Raw genomic sequence first — 21,656 nt, 5'->3', positions numbered from 1 at the left:
AAGCAAGATTAGAAGTGTGATCAAAATAAAGTGCACTCTCTAAGGAATACCAATATACACTTTTATTACTTGTTTAAGTAAGAGTCTATGTACTACTACTTAAAAAGTACCAGAAAAAATATTTTAAAACATCTTTTAACGAACCATCTTACGCGTTTGAGGTTGCCTCCAAATTAGTTGGCACTACTTTGAAACTGCACTCAGCAGCAGAAGGAAACAGCCCCCTCCCTCCAGACTACGCCTCGCCCCAACTATGGGGAAATTTATCTTTTCTAATGACTTACTACTCTTACCTTGCTAATGAACGTTGGTTTTAGTTGGGCTGTAGCATAACAGGGATTAAAATACCTGCTGAGTGTTCTCTGTTAGGAGAGAAAAGGGGAAAAAGGGCAATTCTAGCAGGTTCAGTCTGATACACCTCTTAAGCTATCAACCCATTTTTTGAGCAACCATCAAGAGGGAAAAATCTATTGGTTACAACTTGTTAAACGCTTACTCATGTTATATACAAGTAAAGTATGTTAAAATAAGATTCAATCACAGTAAAAAATGATTACATGTTCATAGAACTTTGTTTAATGCTACAAACTTACCGGTGGAGAAAGAGTTTTGTATCGCACATAAAAAACAGCAGCGATAAGTGCTACATCCCTCAGAATGATCATGGAAGTAAGTGAAACTGAAAAAACAAGCCAACAGGATCTAGTGAAAAATCATGTCCACGACTAAGAACAAAATAAAACAAAGAGAGCACAACACATGAAGCAAGAAGAAATAACCACCTTCAACTTCTAAACAAGTTTTAGGTACGACTGAAGATTTTTAATGTGACTTCTGAAAGGGTTTCATGTGAAGTCTTAAATCAATCCAGTCTGAGAAATGTTCTGATGTAACTGCTAACTACTACTGCTTTGAAGAAATTACACTTGAAAACAGCAGCAATGCTTTTTGTTTTGTAGATCTTGGGGGGGGGGCAGAGGTGGTTTTTTTTGTTCAGGTATCTATCAGCAGCAAATAGCAAAGTACAACTGGCAAAACAAAAGTTTTGAGCAATACACAGTTTTCCTTCCAAAAACAGAAGAAATATTATCATACATAGGATTAACTTCTATACCTAACACAGCATTGGCAAGTAATAACATTTTCTCACCTGGGATAAGATTTGCACAAGTTAGGCTTACGTAGAGCACGCTGATGAGAATTTTATCTGCCAGAGGATCAAGAGCACTTCCCAAGGCTGATTTCTGATTAGCCCAGTTTCGTGCAATAAATCCATCCAACTAGGAAAAACAAAATTCAATGTTTTTGTATTAAAGAGTTAAGAATATAGTAGTTTTTATATCTTCTGTTACAGAAAGATTTCCTGAATGACATGACACAGGACAGCTAGTTTAACTTTGATGAGATATGACACCTGTTAGCTGACACTTGTATCACTTTTTTTTTTCCCCACATTGCATTCCAGATTCTGGAAGCCTTCAAACGTACTCAACTCTCATTATTTGAAACAAAAATGAAAAAGATGTTTTAAAGTGCACACCTCAAATTGTCAGTTTTTGCTCTGATGGGTGCACTAGGTGCGCCCGCAAACCCGACAGACCTCTAGGTGCACAAGCGCTGGCCGGGCAGTGCCCACGTGGGGATGGGCAGGGAACCAACCCAGATACCCTCAGTGCTCCACCAGCACCAAGTCCCCTTTGGGTGCGAGAGCTCACCACGGCGTCACAAGGGACATATACAGCATTTCTAGAAAATGATGAGCATAAAAAGGTGTCTGTTCCTATAGTTTGCTCATTCCCATTCTATGCTGACTCTCAATTCCAATGCACATCGATGGGGTCACCACAACCCACGCTATCCCCAAAGCATTTCCAAACGAATGCAAACACACCAAATCCGTTACTCCAGCCAAAACGAAGACACCGAGTGCCACATTGAAATTTTCTTCAACGATCAAATAGCCTAAGACCGGCGCCAGACCCATCCTCGCCATTGACAGTATGTTTGGGATCGTCCACGGGTTTTCATACTGCAACGCAAGAAAAGAGAAACTTCAGGACAGGAAGGCAGAGTCTAATTAAGCACGTAACGACAGCAGCCAAGGTAAACAGGGGGCTGAGGCAGGGAAGCCCTGCAGATGTTGGCAGCGAGCTGCCATTTGGGCAGGACGCAAAGCATCTAACTAGTGAACATTAACCAAGGCTTTGGGTCTGAAAGTAGGGCACCCTGACAGAAGACCCCCCTGACAGAAAGACCTCCCCTGACGGATTTCCCTGACAAAAAGACCCCTCCAACAGAAGATTCCCCTGACAGAAATACTCTCCCTGACAGAAGATCCCCTGACAGAAAGACCCCCCCTACAGAAGATCCTGTGACAGAACGACCCCCCTGACAGAAAGACCTCCCCTGACAGATTCCCTGACAGAAAGACCCCCCCCAATAGAAGACCCCCCCGACAAAAAGACCCCCCCGACAGAAGATTCCCGTGACAGAAAGACCCCCCCCCGCCACCCCCAATCCCCTCACGCACCATCTCGGCGCAGCGCCCCGCCCCGCTCCCCTGCCGGCACGGCTCCTGCGGAGCGGGGCCGCCGCTGCCGGCCCTCCGGTGCCCGGCCCCGCTGCCGACGAGGCTCCATACGGCGGCGGCGGCGGGGAAGGTCGGCGGGAGAGGCGGCGGCGGCGGCGGCCGCTGGCGGTGGCGCAGGAGCCGCTGGGGCTGCCCCAGGGCCCCCCCCAGGCAGAACCCGCCGCCGTTGCCATGGCGCCGCCCCCCGGCCCCGGGCCGGCTCCCCAGAGGCCTGGCCCCGCCGCCGCCGCCGCCGTCCCCCGGTCGCCTCCTCCCCGCGGTGCGGAGGAGCCCCCAGAGCCCCCTGCCGAGCCAAGCGGCGGCCAGCATGGTGCGAGGCGCCCGCTACTCGCGCTGCGGCCCTGCCCGCCCGAGCCAGCGGCCTCCCGCCGCCGCCGCCACCGCCGCCATGGGCCCGGGGACAGGGGGCGGGCGGCGCCGTGCGGCCGCGCACCGGGACGGGGGGGGGCCGGGGCTGGGGCCGGGGCTGGGGCGGTGTTTGGCGGCGCTTTGCGGCAGCCCCCGCCGCTTTACGGCAGGCGGGGAGGCGCCCTACCTGCGGGCGGGAGGCGGCCATGAGGGGTGCGCCGCGCTGCAGCGCCCGGGGGCTTGGGGTGCTGGGGGGTGGCGGCGGTGCTCCGAGGGCGAAAGCGGGGTTTTGTGCTCGGTGCGGGCTCGTAGCGCTCTCAGCCGTGTTTGCTTTGGCTCGAGGGAGAAGAAGAAGAGTTTACTTTGCCGGCTCCCGTAACGTGCTTGTCCCTGCCCCCTTTCCCTGCGAAGAATGGTGATTTTAACTCGGTGCTGGGCTCGGTTCAGCCCAAATTAAGGCTGGAGCCCCTGTGCTCACACACTTTGATTACACACAGTGGTCAGGAACTGGTAAAAGAACTGAAAACCCCTAAAAAAGCAACCTGTCACAGTAAGCTACTAAACTCTTTTCACCACCAGGGTGAAAGACAATGGAGAAATACCGTTTGCTTACTCTGTGACCTTCATAACTTATTACTTCAGTCACACCAACGGAGAGGTGCCCCTCAATGGAAGACAGGAGTGAAGCAAGATAATGTGGAGCCGGCCCTGTGAATGCGTTACAAGTGTGGAGACGACACGAAATGGCTATAGGGCCAGGCAGAGGGACCCCAGCAGGCTGGAGAGTTGGGCTGGCAGAATCCTGATGAAGCTGAGTAAAGAGAAATATCAAGTCCTGCACCTCAGAAGGAACAAGCCCACGTGGAAGCACTGCAGAAGTGAAAGATGCACCTCGGCAGTGAAGCAGACACCAAGCTCACCCTGAGCCAGCAAAGCATCAGGGGCTGTGTTAAACTGGGTGCCTGTAGAGGGAGAGAAAAAAAGCCTCCTGCCTTGGATCCAGGTCTCCCCTGTCTGAGAGGGACGTACAGGAGTGAGTCCCATGCAGAGCTGCAATGATCAAAGGACTGGAGCTTATTTGATAACATGGGGACATGGGGCTGGGACTGCTGAGCCTGGAAGAGAGAAGGTTGTGGGCGATAATATTAATGTGTATCAACAGCAGACTCAGGGAACAAAGAAGAGTGAGTCAAACTTCTCAATAGTGCTGAGTGACAGACAGGACAAGCAGCAATGGCAATGAAACTCAAGGTGGCCCTGCTTGAGGAGTGTGGTGGGTCCAGATCAACTCAGAGTCCTTTCCAAGCTCAGCCAGAACTCCAGAGAGCAGGGCTAGGTGAGGCAGAACCCTGCCTCTGAAATTCCCATTCTGTGTTTTATCCCTTGTGCCCTACTACCCTAGGTTATAGTGTACGAAGTTGAAGAAAAGTCACTTAATGGAAGAGGTGAAATCATGAAGCTTATTTTCTTATACATCTTTATACATCTTAGAAATAGGAGGGTGGAAAACAGAAGCTTCAGCAACACATTCTTGATTTTTTTTAAATGCTTACATAAAGCTGAAAAAATCTGCCATTTTATTGGACTAGACCATGATCCTGATTTCATAAAATTGTACAGAGCACTTTGAATGCGTTATGGAATAGCTGTTAATACTCACACCCCTGTTCACCGTTACTGTATCTCTTGAATAAATAACAATAAATTCAACATTAATTTAAATATATTTAAGTTTAATGAAAAATAAAAATTCAATTCCTGTTTTACACATTAAATATTGTAAGAAGGAGAGCTTAAATTAGACTTGCACTTCAAATAAAATCTCAGAAAGACCAATAAATACAGAGTTACAAATCAGAAAACTAAAGCAATTTCAGTAAGGTATCACTTTTTACTGCTATAAAGCTGCATTGGCTCAACATGATGGTTCCCAAATTTTTGGAAACATTTCTACATATTAAATTCCTCAAACCAACTACAATGCTAAAAACGTAACTCACGTTGTCTTCTCGTGAAAGATTCCTTTTCTAAAATGTGTGGGTTGAACATCACCAAGTTTAGAAGCAACATTTGTTACTGTGATCATTTGGGCTAGCAGACCTACACCTGCAGGGTGAGTCAGGCAGCAGTATCACACAGCAGTTTGTCCCACCACAGCTTCAGCCAAGCCTGCTGGCATTACCAGTTCCCAAATAGTGATCTTGCACCTCAAGTAAGCAACAGTGCATCAGTTTCTGTGGTAGGCTGCAATTCAGGGTGCTTTACTGCTGTGTGTCCATCAGCCCGTTCCAGATACTTGGGTTACGTCTCAAAGTTCAGAGACAGGCAGTGTCTCTCTTCACATAGTCTGAAGCTGATAAACTCTCAAGCCTTTTTTCAAAAGATAACCCTGATCATTTAGGGATTGAATAAAGCTTTCAAAATCGAATACCTGGAGAAAAAAGACAAAGAAATATCAGACTGGAAGAATTAAATTTTATCTGGTACAAAGCAACATAAACAATTTAAAAGAATTGCAGTATTTACACATTACTTAGTAAACTATGCAGAGTAACATATGTGTTTATCCAAGTTCTGAAACACAAATGTCTACCAAATATACGAAACTATAATTTCTACAGTTCTCATTGATTTCCAAGTATTTATTCCAAGTCTAGAACATTGAATGGGCAAAAAGTACCGTATGAAAGCAAAATTAGAATTAATTGACTTAGCTACAAGTAACTAGTTGCTAAATGAGCGTTCATTTGAGAAGTGTGGGCAATAATGCATTCTGAGGGCAGTAACATTCTGTCAGACAGGAATCACACCAAATCTACTCTATGTATAGCCAACACATGGACAAGTTTGGAAATGAAGTCATCTTGCCCCAGCAGACCAGGGTAGGTTGACCAGGTAAGAGAAGAACAGCATTACTGGCCACAGTAAGTTCCATACAGAGAAATTCCTCATCACTACTCCTCACTTTATTAGGCCTTAAGCCAGTTTCAAAAGTTTTACGTTGGCATTTAAAGCTTTTGACCATGAAGCCAGAAGTAGAATTAACTATCAATATTTTTGTTTGGCTGAAACCTCCCTCACAAGTACAGAATATAAACCTGTTACGGGATAAAATACATCCGTGGCCACGTGTCCTACACGATGTTCCTACCAAGTTACAGCATTCGGATGCCTGAAGCAGAAACAAAAACCCAAAGGGCACATCTGGGCCCAGTGAAGGCCAGGCAGAAACCTCACTGCACAAGTGGAACAGACACCACAACAGCCTAAATAAATAATAAACACACAATAAATAATTTTGGCTGCTCTTGTTGAAGAAATGCTCGATTCCCATACTTACTCGTATCTGCAGCTCCTTTGCAATCTGTCGAAGCTGTTGCAATTCAAAGAGATTGTTGTAAGTTCTTTCCGCAATACTGTTGAGGGCAGAAATAAATCTCTTGGCTTGTGACCGATTGCTCATCCCAGACCCATGCTGGGAACGTTCAAAGTCCAGTTTCCCAAACTCATCCGAGTAGGTTCCCAGCATGCTAAAATAAATACATGAACAGGAAGTAAGAGTAAAAATGCATTAAGTTCCTTCCTGAAACATAACTGCTTGAGATGCCTTTTTCCTAGGGGATGATTTCCTATCTAGGGACCTTAGATAAAGCATCTGTCCAAATCACTTTTAAACTTAAGTTGTTTAACAGCAACAATAGGCAGTGAGCACACAAGACTAAAATTTGTGGCAGTAACTCATCTCTAAATTACTGTGCACTGATATTCATAACTGCTTTGATGACACAGCTCAGAAGTTGAAGTGATGGTATTCAACTTGGGGCTGTTGTCAATTTTTAAACAAGAGTTAACAACTCTGAATGTTAGTACCACGGGCCTAAATTCGGTCGAGTCTTTTCTTCACCGTGTTTGCCTGTCAGTATTAAAAAAAAAACTCTTTGAATAACACCAAGATGCTTTGTTTTTAAAGCACTGTATGTTACCTGTATTTCATTATTTCTATTACATCCTCAGCATCTTCCTTGGTACATTTCTCCCTTAATTCCAGCCTTGATCGTGCCTTAAAACAAAACAAAACAGAAAGGTGTATTTAAGATACTACACCTGATGTGAGAAAAGGCTACAGCCCTGCCCCATGCACTCAATGATACAACAAGCACAAGATTTGGGAGCACAGAGATGGAGCCTGAGCTCACAGGCTTTAGATGACGAGCCCTCTACTTTTTACAGCATTTCAATGTCACGTCCTTCAAACACACATTATCACCAGGTGAGAGTTTATTTTCTTTTTAATAGCGCATTCTTGGGAAGCAGCAGAATAACACAAACAGTGTTATTAAGGCATAGTGTTATGGAAAGCAGGAACAGTTTGAGTTCAAGATGGGCAGCAGCTTGTCCCTGCCTGCACCTACTTGCTCTCCTTTTAGGAGAGCATGATAGGTTTCATTTCTACCCCCTTAAGGGTGCTTTACCTCTTAAGAGGCTTTAAGCAACAGTAGTTCTTAAGCATTTGTAAGTCTCTTATACCTTAAAAATAAGGCGGTAAATAAGCTGTGAGAAAATACGGGATATCAGTATCACTTTAGGAATAATCTCTTTGCTTTCGATCCTTAAGTATCACAGCTTGAATTTACCTCGGTAAGTCGAATCAGTGACTCCAGCTGCCTCGTGGTGATTGGCGTGCTGTCTGCTCCTTGGTTCTGCTTCCGAAGCTCAAGGTAGAATTCCTGGAGGACCTGAGCAGCTTCTGGAGATAACTTTGGGTGAACGTACTGCCGAGCGTATCCGACGTACTTCCTCAGCAGCTGATGTGGAATGGCATCAAAGTTTTCTCCTGGTGAGATCTAACCCAATTACAAACAGAAGTCTCAGATTTTGGATTTTCTGTCAGAACGCTATAGAATACAAGTTTTAACATAAAAAATTCATCTTCTAGGCTTTATCTGGTGAAATCTTCATGAAGCTCGGAACATGGTGCCACATGTGAGCCATGTTCTTTTAAAGTCCATACACCGTGTTAAGACACACTTTGCCGCTTCAGAACAAGCAGCAGAAGCTTGTAATTTCCACTTCTTAGTGTAAAGGGCACCTAGCTATGTCAGGAATTCTCTCAAAAAGGGAAAATACAATTTCCCAATTGTTACAGTATACACCTCTACAGAAGTTTAAGCCATCACATTTCCCAAAGTGCAAGGGTTTAGCTCCCATAGGGGTTTATTTCTCCGAGACCTGGCATTTAGCAATATCAGCCTTCAGACTAACCACTGAGGTTTAATAACAAAATATCACTTCCCTCCCAAAATCCTCAATCTATCTCAGTCTGCAGATGTCCAAGTACCTGTCCAAGCACTTACACTGCTTTATATCGATTCAGTATTTCACAGCACATTATATAAAATTATTACACCCAGTCTAGTTCTGTAGCTCCTTACTGAAATCTAATACAGTAAATCTGATTTCACACAAAATACCTTCCCACTATCCAAACAAGAACAAACAAAAGAAAAAAAGCAACCCAGCTGATAAACTCTTTCCATGTGAATTGGCACAATTTTAGCAACTCCAACATGGTGGATGACGTTAGCTACGATAGACAACTTGCAGAAACTGGTGGCTGCGGCCTTAACACTTCTTGAATTCAGAGCCAGTTACCGTGAGAAGAATGGGAGTGGGAGACTGAAGACATCTAGCAGGTTGAGGTTGCCAGGTCCCACTGCAAGGAGCACGACAGAAACAGGCACAGCAACGGTCACAGGCCAAGTCCTACCTTTAGTCTTTCAAGCAGTGGCCGATCAGAAACAACTTCAAGAACAGAGTGATCCTGCACGTTGGCACGACTCACAACGGCGCTGCTGCACGCTGCCTGCTTTCCAGCTCGGATAGCCATCACGTGCTCAGACAGCAAGTGATCGTGATCTTCATTTGGGGTGTCCAGCAAAATGAAAACCAAATCAAATCTTGACAGCAAAGCACTCCCCATTCTGGAGTAAAGACAAGAAAACCAAACAATGCTTGTATCAATGTAGAAAAACAACAGCAACTCTGCTCTGCTTCAAAAATATTTAGAGAATTGTGTCCTTTTCATTCAGGATAAAGCAAAACTGCAATTTTTCTCCTAAAAAAAGCATGAGAAGTTATTACAATAAGCTTGTGTTCAAGCTCCAGGAAACTAGAAGTCAATTAAACCCAACTGCAAGACTGCCTGAAGCACCTGCTCCCGAATTTGGATCATATAAGCAGCATTTCAGAAAGTGCTCACTTTAAGTTCTCAGACACCGTTTTGGCTTTGTTATAATGTCCTCCAACTGGGTTTGCTGCAGCAACGATCGATGTCCTGGCTGGCAAGCTGCAAACAATGCCAGCTTTGGCAAGGCTGATACTTTGCTGTTCCATGGCTTCCAGCAGAGCCTGATGCTGGCTTCCCATCTTATCAAATTCATCTATTCCACAAATACCTGGAAACAATACAGGACAAGGGCTTATCAGAAAACACATTAACTAATGGACAAGTGTATGCTACAATCCAGTGCAACATCAGAACTCCACTCAGAGCCTAGGTACTGCGGGAGATCTTGGACCAAGCCTCCATTTCAGCAAGGTCTGTTTCCATTCCAAGCTGCTGCAGCTGAATCATTCTAAAGCTGGCTTGGCTTGCAGAGGCAGTGTCTTGGTTACTCGTTAAGGTGCCAAAACAACCTGTTTGTAAAAGTAGAAATAAATGGCCAATCTCATAAGCAAGCTATTTTTCAAAAGCAGTAAGACTCCAGTAGCTGCCCTTAAGTCAAAGATTTCTCACAAAGGAAATCCTAGTTCTTTGCCACATGAAATAAGACTGGTATGCGAATTGCAGACCTCCAGTTTTATGCACATCCCAAGCCCTAAGAAAGCAGGAACCACCTCTGGAGGTCACTGAAGAAGCTCAGAACTTCCCAGATGGGGAAAGCCACTATCATACTTCAGATTTACATTTTTAATCCCCAGTTATGCAAGCACTGTAGTTAACAACCTCAGACTCCGCAGCACCCCCCACCACCATGTTTGTTCATACGAAACCTATGGCATTACAAGTATTACCTTGATCTCCGAGCACTAAAGCACCAGCTTCCAAGGCAAAATCTCCTGAAGCACCATCTCTAGACAGTGTAACAGTCAGGCCAGAGCTGGTGGAAGTATTACCACAAACATACACACCTCGAGGGGCAACGTTACACACTGCCTGGAAGAAGAAAATAGTTTTTTCTCATAAGCCTTATTCTAGAGAAACAGTACAAAGCAAAACCGAATCTGTTTCTTTCCATTTAACATGGTCCAACAGTAAAGCTGTAACTCCTTGCAACCCCAAAAGACATGTTTCTGCAAAGCAGTAGGAATAACTTTTGTCACAATACTTGCACTTAGCCACATCTACTGTGTTATCAAAACTACTAGGGTTTGGGGCTCAACATCTGCATCCAAAGTGTATTGAAATGGATCAGAGGTTTCCAAGCATCACAGAATTGCAGATACATAGTTTCTGTATTTTTAGGCCCCAGGGCTTATTTAGACTAACATCTTCTCTGGCTGGCCAACACAAGCAGCTTCAGAGGGGGGGAAGCATCGTTTGTTCCACAACTAAGGGATGAAGGAGAGCCCTAGTCTTTGCCGTGCCCCTAGTATCCAGAAAACAGCTTGTGTTTTGAATGGACTGGCAAAAGACAGACAGTGTTGCAGTTAAGTTTGTTTAGAAAACAGTTATCATTAGAGATTTCCTGGAAAAAATTCACTTTGGTTACTGGTGCTTGTTTTATTCAAAAGGTAACACCCAAAGTATATTTGCTCAGTACCAGAGAAGTGACAGGCACTGACAATTGAATTAAAAAACAAACAAACAAAAGACAAGAACAACAACAACAAAACCCACCACAAACTGGCTTCTACATAGCTTTTTTCTTGTCCTTGTGATTTTTTTTCTGTGGCAGTGATGACAGAAAGGAGGTTTGTCTCAGGGTCTTATCTGAGGAATAGGCTACCAGCACTTCTCTAATAGCATTCTATTACTTAGTATTATGTGGGGGGGAAAAAAGCCGTGAAGTCACTTATTATATGCCAGATACGCCCAATTCAGTGAAAAAATAAAAAATCATTTATCAGAATGCTTGCACATGCACCTGTCACTTTGGTTAAATTATTTCAAGGCACATCGTTAACATGGCATATCCATGTTTAAAAAAATCTGAGTCTTTTTAATGAGGTATGGAATACTGCAAGTCCAGGAAAACTCTGTCCCCTTTCACTCCTCTGTAACCACAGGCAAAGACGTGGAACTTTAAAAACCATTCGGTTCAAGATAAATTCTGCTGTTAACTGGCTTTGCAGTCATGCAAAAAAATGCCCACCAAGACTGAGATGCAAACATAGGAGCAGGTTCCTTCCCTGAAGAGCAGGGATCTGGGCCAGCCACATAGAAGTAGGATAAGAGAACAGAAATAAGCCTCGCAGAGGTGAATAGCATGGTGGTTCTAAAAATGCCCTTATTTTATTTGACAGTAGGATAGCTACATGAATAAAGTGAAACATCTCACCGAGAAGATAAGTTGGTGAAAGGAGCGAAAAAGGGCAGGACAGCAAGAGTACAAAGTACTTTAAAGTCCACAGGATTGACTGAGTATCTCTGCTTTGAAAACGTTTTAACAGGCTGGTTCTCTTCTGCAAGGCTCTCTGGAAAGAGCGGACTGCAGGGAAGCCATTTGGGTGCTATACACTACGTCTGAGGCATGCCGGATGAAAAGACGTCTCCAGCACCGCCAAGAAACCCCTTGGTCTTCGTGCAGCTACCCTACAATGCTCACAGGAAGTAAAGGTAGCAAGGAATTACTGAAAAATACAATCATGCAGTAGTAAGAAATCAACTCATACTTGCAGCATTTGACTTTTTCCTAATCCTGGATCTCCAACAACCAGAACATGTGGATCTCCTCGAACCGGGATTCTGTTCTTGTCATCGACAAACTTCTGACATCCTCCAAATAACGCCAGGGCCAAGCCTGCCTTGACAATCTGTAGCAGCACACACCGATGTAGTCAGTATTCGGTCATTGTGATCGGTACTGACAGCTCCCCAGAACTGCTTGTAATAACCCTTCTCTTCTGGATGGCTGAACTTAAATCCCAGAAGGAAGTTGCAAAGGTATAAGGCTGCCACCTCCCTGTTAGTTCATGCACTGGAACAACACTGAAAAGTCACCCATAAATACAGCCCCTGCCCCTTCCCTCCACCCCAGGTAAACTTCACAAATCCTGTAGGAGTTTACTGTGGCATAAACATTTCAGCCCGAAGTTGCAAAGCAGAGCTGTCAAACTGCTTACCTCATGGCCATAGATGGCAGGACAAAGAGAGCTGAAAAACAAAGAATACTGTGACACGGGGGGGGGAAACACAGATCTCATGTTACTATTAAATCATCACGTGTTCTGTCTCTCGTCCCAGAACACTTTTATAAGTATAAAAATTTTGCTTAGTTGTTGAATTCTTAGAATCAGTTTGAATGTAAAAACAGTACCATATTTCCAAAAATTTTTAGATAACCAGATATACTTGAAACAATATGAAAAGCCTTTTGAGTTTGCACAAATGCTAAGAAGGACCATTTTCCCAGTGGTTGCTGCACTGTTCTGACTTTTATCAAATAGCTACCTGTAAACCTCCTTCTAAAGGTTCTACAGTTTTGTGTTCTTTGATTCCACTGGCAGGACCTGAGGGACAGTCCGGCTAGAGAAATACTTCTTCATCTGAACTGAGGGTCTTTCACACCCACTAATCGTTACCTCTTCCCTCTCTGCTGCAGAAAAGCATAGCAGAGAACAAAACAGTGCTTGTGAGTTAAACTGGTCAGTGAGAAGCACAAATTAGTGAATTGCTTTGTTTACCTGATGCTTTCTGTCTCAGGGTTGACCTGAAAAACTTGGAACTTCCCTGTATCCCAAAGTCCTAACAGCCTCAGTTTCTGTACGCATTCCCCACTGCAATAGTTCCACTTCCTCCCACGTCCTTTGCCCACTTCACTGAAACCTCAATATCCTATGTTGCACAGGCCTCAGACATTTCACAGCTTTAAGGCCAGCCGCCAAGTTAGACGGGGTTTGGTCATGCTGATTCAGAAGTTAATCGAGCTCTGACACAACTTACTTCACAATGAGCCTGAAGAGATTTTCCTCAGCTTGGATTTCTTGAACAGCATAGAGGTCCTTAAGCGAAAACTCCATGAATGATCTCTGAAAAGTCTCATCATCAAAGTTCTTTGTTTTTTGTCCTTTACTGTTGCTGACAGAATTCGCCTCGATGTACAACAGGAACACACACTTGTCATTCTTATTTTTAGAAGCTCCTGGTAGAAAGATTGACAGACAATGAGGAAGAAATTTTGCATTTTAAATAGTGATGTTATTTACAGATGTCACAGGGCAATTCCGAAATATTTAGCAGACATGCGTACAGCCTCTATTTGCATATTTAAGTAGTTGGACACCTGCATTTTCAAAAATTGATGCAAAGTGAGTAAAAGCTTCTAGCTACATTTTTTCTTTAAGATCCCTGCATTTAGGTCCATAAAACATTTTACTGGACTTTGGGGGGGGGGAAACACAATGTGTTTATGCATTTTCTCCCAACATAAGTGAAGTCTTCCAGGAATTTTAAGTTACATTACTCCAGGCGAGTAAAAGATTGTACACAAGATTTTCCCACTCAGTATTTACGGAAAAAAAAATTGTAGAGTGCCGAACAATTGAACATATACCTTAATAATTAAACGTTTTCTGTATGCTCCAGAGAATGATAACTGAGCAGTGAACACAGGCTCACAATAAATCACGACTGCAATTCTCTGCAATACGTTCATTCTATTACAGCTACGCACAACGTGCTTCTTCATTTTTGGGGAAAACAACGATTCTAAGATTTCTCTAGGGAGAACTATACTGAAAAAGGTAATATGCCTTCACAGTCATATGATGGTTTTTCTGTAATTTGAAGGAGACACTGAAGGAAAAAGGTTAAATGAATAATGAGCCTCAATGAGACTTCAGGAAATAAGGATGTCTCCCCACATGTGAGCAGTTCAGAGGAGGCTTTCCTATCAGCTGACTCACCATAAAACACTACGTGCCAGGACTGGAACTTGAGGACTACAGTTAAATATAGACCAGTGGGTTGCAAAAGACAAACTCCCTCTATCAGTGGACATTTGAGACAGCGCTCCTCTTGAGCAGCGGGCAGATTGCCTTTTCAGTATGGCACCTTGGTAGGAAACTTTGGGAACTTCTTAAATACACTCAATGCTTTTACAACTTTGAGAGCTCAAATGAAAGAGGATGACTGTTCATCCTGTTGGGAAATGACTAGAAAAAAAAAACAAACACAAAAGTATCCCGAGATGCGTGTTTTACCTTCCTCAGTGCTCGACACCTTAACTATCCCTGTAATTGTGACCACATCTCCTGGGACGCAGCTGTCCACCAGATCTTGAACCAGTTCACATTCGATTGTGCGAGGGATTCGGCCTGCTTCTCGCTGATCGTCCGACATGAGCTCCTGAACCCTGCAATACACGTGGTAAGCACGCAGTCCGTGTGTAACGTTATATGGTAACACCATGTGTTACCAATTCCGGCACACAAAGAATGGCATACATCACGAAGGGAGGCACCAGAAATGTCCTGATCAACACTAGAAACAGTGGTGCTGGATTTGGAGAAACAGGCTTTTTCAACTCAGACTTGAGCGAAAGGGCATATAACATACCTAAAACCCCAAAAGACAGTAACAATGTACTCCTGAAATAATAATCAATGTGGAGTTCAGATTTTCTAGCGCTGGTGAGTGCATTCATGTAGAAATACGTACGGTATGTGAAATAAGATGGCCTTTATTTACAAAGTTAGGAGGTCAGACATTATAGCCCTGATGAGCGCTTAATTGTCATTTTAACCCTAGAAAACGCCACGAAGTTCCTCAGACCACAGCAAGAACAGTACTGCGCTGTGTAACTGCAAAAGGCCAGCAGCTATCAGGTTCTTTAAAAGGTTCTGATTTTGACTCTGCACATAGAGTCCTGCAAATTTTCCTAGCAGCTTAGCATAAAGCTTCTCTTAAGCTGTGATGAACAGCACCCTCTACAGCTACTAACAAGAATGTCAGCACTGTGTTTAATGAGTTCCAAATCACTTATTGCAGAAAGTTCTTCAAAAAATACACTTGGATGTCATTTGGCACAAGAAGAGCACATGAACTTACAGAATCTGAGCACAACCAGAGGAAAGCAGTAAGAGTTCTGTTTCTGTTCAGGTAAGCTTACTGCTTACCTGCAGTAAGCTAACAGGATGACCAAAACACTGAGCAAACTCTCCTGCATGTGTATTTTGGGACAACAGCAGCATGGTCACAGTACAGTAGAGCCAAAGAAATGATAAGAAACATTCAGTTCGTTCAAATCAAGTGTCACAGCTGACGAGTAATTTAACAGGGCTTTCGTAATTGACTTTCTGTTAATTAAAAGGAATTATTAAATATTAGATGCAACTGAAATAATGCAGAAAGTCTACAAAGAGCACAGACTTAACATTTCTCAAGGAACTCACATTAGGAGGAATGCCCAAGAAACTATTACATTGTTCAGGGTTAACATACAAAGTACACTATTTCTCTGATAAAACAACTGCTTTGCAACACAATATTTGAAGAGTGCTTACTGCAAAAGGATAAGGAGATTAAAATGACAGAGTGTAACACAGAATGGGCCATCCTGTTGCTTTTTGGCTACTGCGTTTACGACATTTTTGTGCAGGAGGGGGGAGATGCTTACTTAACAGACTGCCAGTCCACTGTTGTGGTTAAAGGAGAGCTTCTGTCGGGTGTGAATGACCGGCCACGGCACTCGGGTATAAGGCACTGTAATAGAATTAATTACAATTCGTTCTCAATCTTTTTTTTTTTTTTTTAAATAAACTGCCTTTTCTATTTTTCAAAATGAAAGCAAGACAACAATATTGATTACCACAATTTAAGGAAAAAAATCATTAAATTAAGACTACAGACTAACACATAATTAACAAAGAGATAACAAGCACAGACAGCTGATCCCTGAGTCAGTTGTTAGAGCAAACACGGGTAATTTGTATGATCCCCTGACTCACAGGAGTTTCTACAAATTGCTTTTGTTTCAGGAGTATACATTTTTTTCAAGGTTATGCACTAATTCAAAGCTGGATGATAAGTTTTTTTTTTGTTTTTTTTTTTTGTTTTTGTTTTTTTGTTTTTAAATGTGTGACGTGTCACTCCCGCTCTACTCTGCGCTGGTGCGGCCTCACTTCGAGTACTGTGTGCAGTTCTGGGCACCACAGTACAAAAAGGACATGAAACTGTTGGAGAGTGTCCAGAGGAGGGCGACGAAGATGGTGAAGGGCCTAGAGGGGAAGACGTATGAGGAGCGGCTGAGGTCACTGGGCCTGTTCAGCCTGGAGAAGAGGAGGCTGAGGGGGGACCTCATCATAGTCTACAACTTCCTCACGAGGGGGAGTGGAGAGGCAGGTGACCTATTCTCTGTTATCACCAGTGACAGGACCCATGGGAACGGTGTTAAGCTGAGGCGGGGGAAGTTTAGGCTGGACATCAGGAAGAGGTTCTTCACCGAGAGGGTGGTTGCACACTGGAGCAGGCTCCCCAGTGAAGTCACTGCACCAAGCCTGTCTGAATTTAAGAAACGATTGGACTGTGCTCTTAGTCACATGGTCTAAACTTTTGGGCAGACCTGTGCGGTATCAAGAGTTGGACTTGATGATCCTTATGGGTCCCTTCCAACTCGGGATATTCTATGATTCTATGTTTAAACTAGTTTTAAATATCAAAACTAATTCCCCTTTCACCACCCTTCAACGCCCACTGGTATTGCCATTTTTCAAATCCCTACAGGAATGCAAGAGGGAGAAGTATGAGCTTAGGCAATTTTAACTTACCTTACTTGGAAGAGTGTATTTTCCATCAGGCAGAGGAACGCTCTGAACATCTCCGCATGTGCCACAGACAAAGGCTAGCTTAGTGCACAGAGGCTTAATGTTACTGACGCGCACAACAGTACCCCGCAAGGCGATGTATTTCCCATAGCAGTTGGCCCGGACGTTTTTCAGCTGAGTTAGCGGATCGTAGTTGTAAATCCTACACAAAAGTTAAGCATGAACATTTCGAAAGCCTACCACATTTAAACGAAGAACCAAAAAAACAAACCAAAGCAAAACCCAATCAATCAAAAAAACCCACACCCAACAAAAAGAGGCTTACAAGCAAATTATGAACAGCAGTCCGGAGCAATGATGAGAATGACTGCATCTGTGCACTCACGGCCTAGTCTTTGACAGCTGTTCTTGAAAGCAGCACATTTAACATTCCCCAACCGTACATTTTGTTTGTACCTCACCCTGGAAACAACCAAGACTACTGAAATCACAGAAAATACTTAATAATCATGTATAACTGCCTTTGAATTATTCCCAGTTAAGACCAAGGTTTAGACTTGTGACAAAAGAATCAAAGATTTATGTCTGTGCTCCAATAGAAGTGGTGGATTTTTACGCTTCAGGGATTTAACAATGCTGTCACCCAGTACGACACATTGCACCTCATAAACGAGGACAAAGAATACCCAAGCAAATCATTCTGAAGAACAAATTTCAATAACAGAACTGTTTAAGTGAGAATGGACCTCTTGAAACTGTCTAGTCCAACCCTCCTCTCAAGCAGAGCCCCTTTGAGCTGGTTGTCCAGGACTGTCCGGTTGGGTTTTCACCATTTCCACAGAGAGATTTCACAGCCTCTCTGGGCAACCTGCACCAGTGTTTGATCACCTCCACGGTATAAAGGGAAAGAAAAATGCAGAACAACTAAGTTTTCTTGTACTCAGATCACCTCTTGTCCTGAAATCCTGTGTCTGAGTACCGCTTTTGTTGCCTTGCTCCTTACTCTTAAGGTCCTGAATTCCACCAACTCACTGTTCAACCCTGCCCATTGTGCTGCAGAACCCTTTTAGGAGCATGGTATTTTTATGGACTTCTCAGAACTTTCCTCTAGAGAATAAAGGTCCATAATTGTCCCTTATAATTTGAGAGCTTGCATATGCTTTTTTTGTCTACAGGTTTTCCTAAACACTGGCCAGTATCTAATTAAAACAGTGCAGTTTTGTAACAACAAAACTTAAGAATATATCATCGTCTGGCAAACCCCCCAATGAATTCGAACTGCTGTGTCAAAACATGCTGGGACCAGCAGAAAAAAAAAAAAAAATTAAACTCAGATAGAGCTAATACTCCCAGTCCCCCTCAGAATCCCGAGGTCTGAGACGCTTTTCTGAAGAAAAAAATGCACCTAGGACTTATTTCATTAGGAAACCAAAGGAAGTCACATTTTCACAGTGATAACAGCAATTAAGATTCTTGAATGTATATGCTTATTCAAAAATTGGTATAATTTCAGTTTCTTCATTTCAAATTAAAGGTTAAATAATTAGAAATAGTATTCTTGAAGCTTTCTATCAGTAATCCTTTAAGAGACGCAAGCTAAAATGAAAGAACAAATCTTCCTCTACCACTGTCAAATCATACATACAGGGAATAGTAAATATTGCCCACTATAGTTTAGGTACACACCAAATCATCTCCTTTTTGAAGGCAAGCCTTTTACTACCAGAAGGCTAGATTCTTTTGAACCCTTTCCTAATTCCCCTAGTAAACATCAGAAATATAAACATATTTCTGTTTTTGACGAATACATGTTTCACAGAATAGTTGCTCTACTTCTAAGTTACTTCTCTATGTATAAACTGTTTCTTCAGCTTATAAGCAGGTTTCCTTTTGCCTTTGCCTTCACCGGGACAGCTTAGCTTCTGTCATTGCAAAGATAAAAACGTAGACTGTTCTTCTGGAAATATCTTCACAGGGTCAAGTCTCTTGATTAAATAAATAAGCCTTCAGCACCACGCACGGACACTGATGATCACTACAGAAGAGGGAAAAGGATCTTCCTGAAAACAAAACAAACACTCAACACCTATTACCTGGCATGAATGAGAGGCACATTTATTACAGCTTCTCCATCAAGCGGTAATCCTTCCTGCACCTGCAGCTCTGCAGCATGCCTTTCAAGGTCCTTTGTTAGCACCTAGACAGAAGAGAAAGGCAGGCACAAACTTCATATTCCCTTCATATTCCCTGCAACATGGGTTCAACTGGCTACCGTTTGGTTATTGTCAGACCCACTGGTGAAGTCCAAAGAGCTCTCTGCTGTCCAGCAGTGTCCCACTAAACAGTGTTCTCCTACTTCTTAACAACTCTAAGATTCATTTTAAAAGGAATTTAAGATTGCGTTTCTTGAATTATAAAATGAATGCTTACAATAGTCTTCAATCCTGGTCAAGGCACGGAGTTTTGTTTGACAAAAACAAAAGCACCTGAGAATTTGCCTTTCAACAAGCAGTGAAATACTCCTTTAACAGACACTGAACAGAGCCAGGAATTCTTGCACCTGCTTACCACTCACCCATCAGGTATGGCTCTTCTGTGTGAGGTCAGATAAATAGCACAAGTAACTCTCAGCCCACTGATCAAAACAGGAATTAGAAGTCACTACGGCATAACTGTTAGATCTACGTTTAGTTTTAGCCAACTGCTTTGACTACGACTAAGCAAAACACACTAAGACCAGAGAATTTCCAAAACAGGATTTTGTAGACCATACAGAAATGGCATAGAGATGGAAGTTATTGAGTTTTGATTGAACAAAAGATTTCCATGACACAGAAAAGCACAGAAATTCGTTTTTATATCATAATTGCCTTAAAGTCCCCCTGATTCTTTTCATTACAAGGGGTATGATCGCATGTATTAGAACTTCACATTTACCTGGTGAATTGCTAGACCCATACACTGTAATGTTTTCTGAGGCATATCCCGTAACTCCGCAGATACATTTGGTATTGATTTAGTTAATTCTCTATCTTCTATCAGGTCCTTATAATCCACAAGGATACTTCCTTTTCTTTCTATTTCATCCTGCAAAACATTTAAAGTTACCAAATACAAGTCAAATTATAAACACAATACATCCAAATCATGTCATAAACATTTCACATCTGTGATGGAGATTATCTTTGATAGAGAAAATAAGATTATCTAATGTCACTACATCAACAATATATATATACATATACACATATATATATATTTTACCTTATCATAAAGGTCAATGCGTTGCATGAAAAATTTTTCAAAGGCTTGAGTCTTCAGGACAAAAGGAGACTTGTCAGCATAAGCTAATCAGAAACACACTACGTTAGTAATTGACAGAAATACTTATTTCAATTTCACAAAATACATGAAAAGGCAATTTTTGTTCCGTTCTTTTTCTGCGTTCCAGAACCGAGGAAGATGACTGATCTCTACAGTCCCACAGTAACGTCCTGTTACAAGGTGTGTTATAAGAGAGCTGTCTCTAGGATGACAGAGGTCAAGCGCATCGGAGCAGGAAAAGTTCAATAGAGGCACAGAGATTCCAGCCTTTGACAGACTCTATGCTTTATGTAATTGAGCAACTTAAGAAAGATCTTATTTTACACTACTCAGGATTTCTTTCCAAGGTTTGGAGTCCACAGAGATTACAGCGTGCTATAATCAGCGTACAGATTGAAATCTGTATCACATTCATATAACAAACACAAATGCTTTCTCTTCCACTTATCCTGTCTACTTATAACCCACTCTAGAAAAAATGGAATAGGATATTTGCTATATGTAATTTTGGTCTAAAAATACCTTCAGAAAAATAAAGTTTCCAGCCCTTATACGGAATAAACTGGTCCAATGTTGACTGAACTAGTCGAGATGTTACTGAAAGAGATTGAAATGGGGATTAAAACCATGTAGACACTAAAACTTTACAAATTTTATTGTCAGTGACTCTTTAGAGCAGCAGAAGGCAAGCAGTGCCATTGTCCGGCGCACAAGCAGGCACAAGAGGTTGCCCAGAAAACAGTGAGGAGCCAGCTCACCAGGTTGGGGCATTCTCTTCCACTCTGCCTTTTGTCCTCCTCGTCCTCGCCATCCTCCTCGCCATCCTCCTCTCCACCCTCCTCTCCACCCCTGGAAGCCTCTCCCCCGGGCAGCCCCCCTTCCTCTGACATCCGCGCTCATTTTGCTCTAGGGGCATCAGCTCGGGGCAATGACGATGGGCAGAAAATTCACAAATTACTGCTGCTGACCAGGCGGGGAGCGAGAACCCGGGGGGTGGTGGCCCCTCCAAGCTTTGGGGCCCCCCTCCAAGCCCCAGGGGGACCCCCTCAAGCGCTGAGGGACCTACTCAAGATTTGGGGCCCCCGTCTGAGGCCTTAGGGTCCCACTTATAGGACTTTGGGTTCCTCTCCCAGCCCCGAGGTCCCCCTTCCAAGCCTTGGGGTCCGCCCCCAAGTCCCGGGGGGACCCCTCGAAGCCCTGAGGGACCCGCTCAAGACTTGGAGCCCCCGTTCGAGGCCTTGGGGTTCCTCTTATAGGACTTGGGGTCCCCCTCCCAGCCCCTGGGTCCCTCTCCGAGCCCCAGGGGGACCCTCCAAGACCCGGGGGGTCCCTCCCGAGGCCGCTCCGTGCCCCGCCCGCAGCCTGTCCGCCTCAGCCCTCACGGAGCACCCCCCGCCACCTCCTCTCC

At 43.5% G+C, this 21,656-nt stretch overlaps 2 protein-coding genes across 4 annotated transcripts in view; both read right to left on the bottom strand.

Moving 5' to 3' along the window:
• The window catches only part of CRLS1 (cardiolipin synthase 1), an 81,045-nt gene extending 77,983 nt beyond the window's left edge, over window positions 1-3,062 (bottom strand). The window contains exons 1-5 of one of the 2 annotated variants that reach the window (XM_083832186.1): window positions 2,531-3,055; window positions 1,892-2,029; window positions 1,151-1,280; window positions 594-679; window positions 294-362 (exon numbers count right to left, since the gene is read on the bottom strand). In XM_083832186.1, coding sequence (XP_083688312.1) covers window positions 294-362; window positions 594-679; window positions 1,151-1,280; window positions 1,892-2,029; window positions 2,531-2,899 — 792 coding nt within the window. In that variant the 5' untranslated portion in view covers window positions 2,900-3,055. Of the gene's footprint in view, window positions 1-293; window positions 363-593; window positions 680-1,150; window positions 1,281-1,891; window positions 2,030-2,530 lie in introns of both variants that reach the window. The other variant, XM_083832187.1, reaches the window with a different exon arrangement.
• A 1,381-nt stretch (window positions 3,063-4,443) lies between these two features.
• Window positions 4,444-21,639, bottom strand: MCM8 (minichromosome maintenance 8 homologous recombination repair factor). Of its 2 annotated transcripts, none has more exons than XR_014582865.1 (18): window positions 21,007-21,639; window positions 20,771-20,845; window positions 20,189-20,271; window positions 19,862-20,011; window positions 19,018-19,121; window positions 16,928-17,126; window positions 15,778-15,863; window positions 14,363-14,514; window positions 13,104-13,302; window positions 12,284-12,314; window positions 11,834-11,974; window positions 10,013-10,154; window positions 9,198-9,393; window positions 8,706-8,919; window positions 7,573-7,782; window positions 6,922-6,998; window positions 6,279-6,413; window positions 4,444-5,369 (listed from the first exon to the last, which is right to left on the bottom strand). XR_014582865.1 is itself a non-coding variant. In XM_083832174.1 (18 exons), the coding sequence occupies exons 1-18, from the start codon at window positions 21,146-21,148 to the stop codon at window positions 5,277-5,279; spliced, it is 2,484 nt and encodes an 827-aa protein (XP_083688300.1). In that variant the 5' UTR covers window positions 21,149-21,638; the 3' UTR covers window positions 4,444-5,276. The 2 variants fall into 2 exon arrangements, 1 of the variants encoding a protein (XP_083688300.1); XM_083832174.1 differs by having other exon boundaries at window positions 6,279-6,468; window positions 21,007-21,638.
• Window positions 21,640-21,656: the final 17 nt, after the last annotated feature.

Source organism: Anser anser (genome assembly GCF_964211835.1).
Source record: "Anser anser genome assembly, chromosome: 3".
NCBI classification, from domain to species: Eukaryota; Metazoa; Chordata; class Aves; order Anseriformes; family Anatidae; genus Anser; species Anser anser.
This window is presented reverse-complemented; position numbering and strand designations above follow the sequence as displayed.

Excerpts from the sequence above, each read along its gene's own strand:
- MCM8 (XM_083832174.1), bottom strand. The coding sequence starts at position 21,148 with ATGAGCGCGGATGTCAGAGGAAGGGGGGCTGCCCGGGGGAGAGGCTTC. Across the intron at positions 11,975-12,283 it reads CTGCCATCTATGGCCATGAG|ATTGTCAAGGCAGGCTTGGC; the intron begins GTAAGCAGTTTG and ends GTGCTGCTACAG. Across the intron at positions 10,155-11,833 it reads GAAAAAGTCAAATGCTGCAA|GCAGTGTGTAACGTTGCCCC; the intron begins GTATGAGTTGAT and ends TTCTTCTTCCAG.